Source organism: Galeopterus variegatus, unplaced genomic scaffold (genome assembly GCF_000696425.1).
Source record: "Galeopterus variegatus unplaced genomic scaffold, G_variegatus-3.0.2 Scaffold10893, whole genome shotgun sequence".
Classification (NCBI taxonomy): Eukaryota; Metazoa; Chordata; class Mammalia; order Dermoptera; family Cynocephalidae; genus Galeopterus; species Galeopterus variegatus.
Window position 1 is genome coordinate 50943 of NW_007737004.1, and position 3699 is coordinate 54641.

A 3699-nucleotide genomic window follows, 5' to 3' on the forward strand; every position below is an offset into this window, starting at 1 on the left:
AGTTAACGTTAACTTAACTGTCTGTGAAAGAGCCAGGTAACCAGTCTTTGAATTACTTACCCGGGAAACAGGCCTGGAGCTACATGAATTTGAGCGACTTTGTAGAATTTTTCAAGTCAGTTCCTTAAATTCTTGAAACGTGTTTGGTAACATCGTTTCCTTTGCCAACAATTCCCTGACAGTATGACTGCCCCAAATAAACATGAAAAACAGGAAGACAAAACACTAAGCCTCCTGGGTCATATGTTCCGGAAATCAGATTGTGCATTTAGTGTTGCTGGGGACGGTTAGAAGTTCTATTGCTGCTCCAGACCATAAGCTGTTCAAAGCAAAAGTGCTTCCCTGAGGACCAGAGAATTCTTCCTTTTTTAAATAAGTGCTAAATTTACCATGTTTTTTGTCATAGATGTCATTTTAATTCAGTCATAACCAAAAGAGGAGTGTTTCCTTAGTTCTTTTGTAAGCAGAATTGAACTTCTTGATGACGACGTTAGTATGATTAAAACTTGATTTGGCTGTGAAGAGGAGATGCTTAAATTATTGTATTGGGAATTTTAATTTCACTTTCTAATGGATTTTGTGATTTCATTTTACTAGTTTAGTAATGTACAAGTATAGTGTTTTATTAATTATCATTTAAAAATTTCTTTTGTTTAATTTTTTCTCTAATCTAAATGATATTTAATATGTTTATTTTTCAGGAATTACCTAACTCTGTCTTTCTGGTGATGGAGGTAGGTAGTATACAAGCTTCTGTTTAATTTATTTCAAACTCCTTTTGATTAATATACACTTTAAAGTTGACAATAGATTATTGTTTGAAATTTTGAATTAATAAAACAGTGATCTGTATTCCACTTTTTTCTTTTTTTTAAAACTTCTTCCTACACAGTAGATTCTAATTTATTAGGAATATAAAATTAAAGAATTTTGATTTTGTAAATATTATGTTTTTGGACTAGATTTACATTATACACAAATGATTTTTAAATTAAAATTAGCTGAGAATGGATTGAATTAATCTTGAATCAGTGTCCTTATTTTAATTGCTTTTTCTTTTATATATCAGTATTGCAATGGTGGAGACCTGGCAGATTATTTGCAAGGTAATTTTATGTGTGTGTCAATGTTCAATAAAGATAATACTGAAGTCTATTCAGTCTTGCACTTATATAGAAACATTCAGTAAATATTTGTGTGTTTGTTTAACTTGTAGTCACCTTGCTGACCAACTGTTGTGGTTTTATTCCTAAACTTTACTCGTGTATAAGTACCTATTTTTTTTATGCCTCTCTCTGACTGTGTTTGAGAGATGGGTCCTCTCCCCAGAGGAGAAGAAACTAAATAGAATTTCTTTCTTTCAAAAGTCTTGACTTGGTTGCCAGCAGTGAACCTTTAGTTCTTTCATTTATTTCAAAAGAAAAAAAAAATTTTTTTTTTGCAGCTGGCCAGCATTGGGATCAAAATTTAAAAATCATTGGGCCGGCCCGGTGGCGCACTGGATAGTGCGCCGCTTGGGAAGCGCGGCGGCNCTGAGAATGGATTGAATTAATCTTGAATCAGTGTCCTTATTTTAATTGCTTTTTCTTTTATTTATCAGTATTGCAATGGTGGAGACCTGGCAGATTATTTGCAAGGTAATTTTATGTGTATGTCAATGTTCAATAAAGATAATACTGAAGTCTATTCAGTCTTGCACTTATATAGAAACATTCAGTAAATATTTGTGTGTTTGTTTAACTTGTAGTCACCTTGCTGACCAACTGTTGTGGTTTTATTCCTAAACTTTACTCGTGTATAAGTACCTATTTTTTTTATGCCTCTCTCTGACTGTGTTTGAGAGATGGGTCCTCTCCCCAGAGGAGAAGAAACTAAATAGAATTTCTTTCTTTCAAAAGTCTTGACTTGGTTGCCAGCAGTGAACCTTTAGTTCTTTCATTTATTTCAAAAGAAAAAAAAATTTTTTTTTTTGCAGCTGGCCAGCATTGGGATCAAAATTTAAAAATCATAGTGGAAGAATGAATCCAAGAATATATTTTCGTGAATATTTCTTTTAATCAAAAAAAAAAAAAAAAAACCAACAAAAAACTAAAAAAATTGTAAGGGATTAAAGGTAACATTGAAATTATTTTGTGGCACGGAAGTAAGATTTTAGTACTAGATGGTACATGAAATTCTGTACCCTGAGTGCGTACATGTAGGATATGAAGCATTTAGATCAAATTGTGTTCCTCCAAAGTATTTTCTTTTAATGATGCTAGATGAGGTCAGCCTCTACTTGTTCACTCCTTAAATGATGCAAATGAAATATGCACAAAGATACTAAAAGTTAATATGTTCAGCCTTTAAATAGATCACAGCAATTGGTGGTAAAAGTACTAAGACCTCAATGGCTGTACACACAAAGGCTATGGGTAGTTTACAAAAAAAAAATATATTGAAAATATTCAATTTGAGACTTAAATATTTATTTATTTATTTATTTAGACACAATGTATGTTTATTTTTTATTTTTTTGTTTATTATTTATTTATTTATTTTTATTGAATCATAATTATTTATAAATATTTTTGGGATTCAATGTTGACATTTGTTGGTCACATTAATATTACTAGTATGTATATTGTTACAAGTTGTACTTATTCTTTATTGTCCAATCTCTCTCTATCTCCCCCTCCCTCCCCCCTCCCCCCACTAATTACCTTAGATTTCTTCTGTCCTTCTGATAGAATAATGGTTACTCTGTTGATTTGTTGCCTAGATGATCTGTCCAACGCTGAGAGGGGTATTCAGGTCCCCCAATATTATCATAGAGCAGATGCTTTTATCAGCACTGCACTCTCCCGAGTGAGCCACAGGCCGGCCGGCCCTAGCAGATGCTTTTAATGTCACTCTGAAATGGGTTTTGTGGAGAGAGACATCCTCTTCTTTTCTTTTTCCATGCTGGTGTCTCTCCTTGTGTCAGTGCACTCCAGTGGCTGGTGGACCATCTGTGTGGTGGTCGTGATGTCTAGCCACTTTTGTGGCAGCCGTGGTTCCTGTGGTGCCTGTTATTGGGCCAGCCACACGGAGGTGATGTTTTTGGTATGCTCCTTGGCACTGGCGGTGTTCCTGGTTGGGGGGAGGTCCAGTCCCTGGCTCCATACCCTGGGCCCCTAGTTGGGGCCCTGAGGTGCTGGTGGTGGAGACTTAAATATTTAAAATGTAGGATGTCATTGACATTCAGAAGCTGTGTAGAGAACAATATAAAGAACACAGGTATATACCCTCCCCAGTTTAAAAAGGAATTGTAAGTACAACTGAAGCTCCCTGTAAGTTCCTTTGCAGTCCATTCTTCTCCCTTCCCTAGAGACAACCATTGTTCTGAATTTGGCGGTTTAAGAAATCTGTCAATTTAATAAAAAAAATGTTTTAAAATGTCATTTATTAATGGGCAGAATACAGTGAGACAGGCACTTTAATTCACTGCTGGTGGAAAGGAGCTGAAACCAGACTCTGCTGTGCCTACTCGGCCATCTCTGATCTGTGTATTCCTTGAGGTCCTTAGTGTTCCTAGTGAAAGTGCCTTTCCACCGGGGTCAGACTGAGTGGCACTTACAGCTTAGAGCCCTCATTAGAATATCAGTTTCCATCATTAACAGTAGTATTCACTTTTATAAGCACTCTTACTTGTGTAGCAGATTTGAGTTAATTAAGGTG

General features: G+C 35.3%; 1 protein-coding gene across 1 annotated transcript in view; it reads left to right on the top strand.

The window, feature by feature from the left end:
* Positions 1-3699, top strand: part of LOC103610296 (serine/threonine-protein kinase ULK2-like) — a 33014-nt gene that overhangs the window by 25430 nt on the left and 3885 nt on the right. Inside the window, exons 4-5 of the mRNA XM_008594492.1 lie at positions 702-734; positions 1070-1106. Coding sequence (XP_008592714.1) covers positions 702-734; positions 1070-1106 — 70 coding nt within the window. The remainder of the gene's footprint in view (positions 1-701; positions 735-1069; positions 1107-3699) is intronic.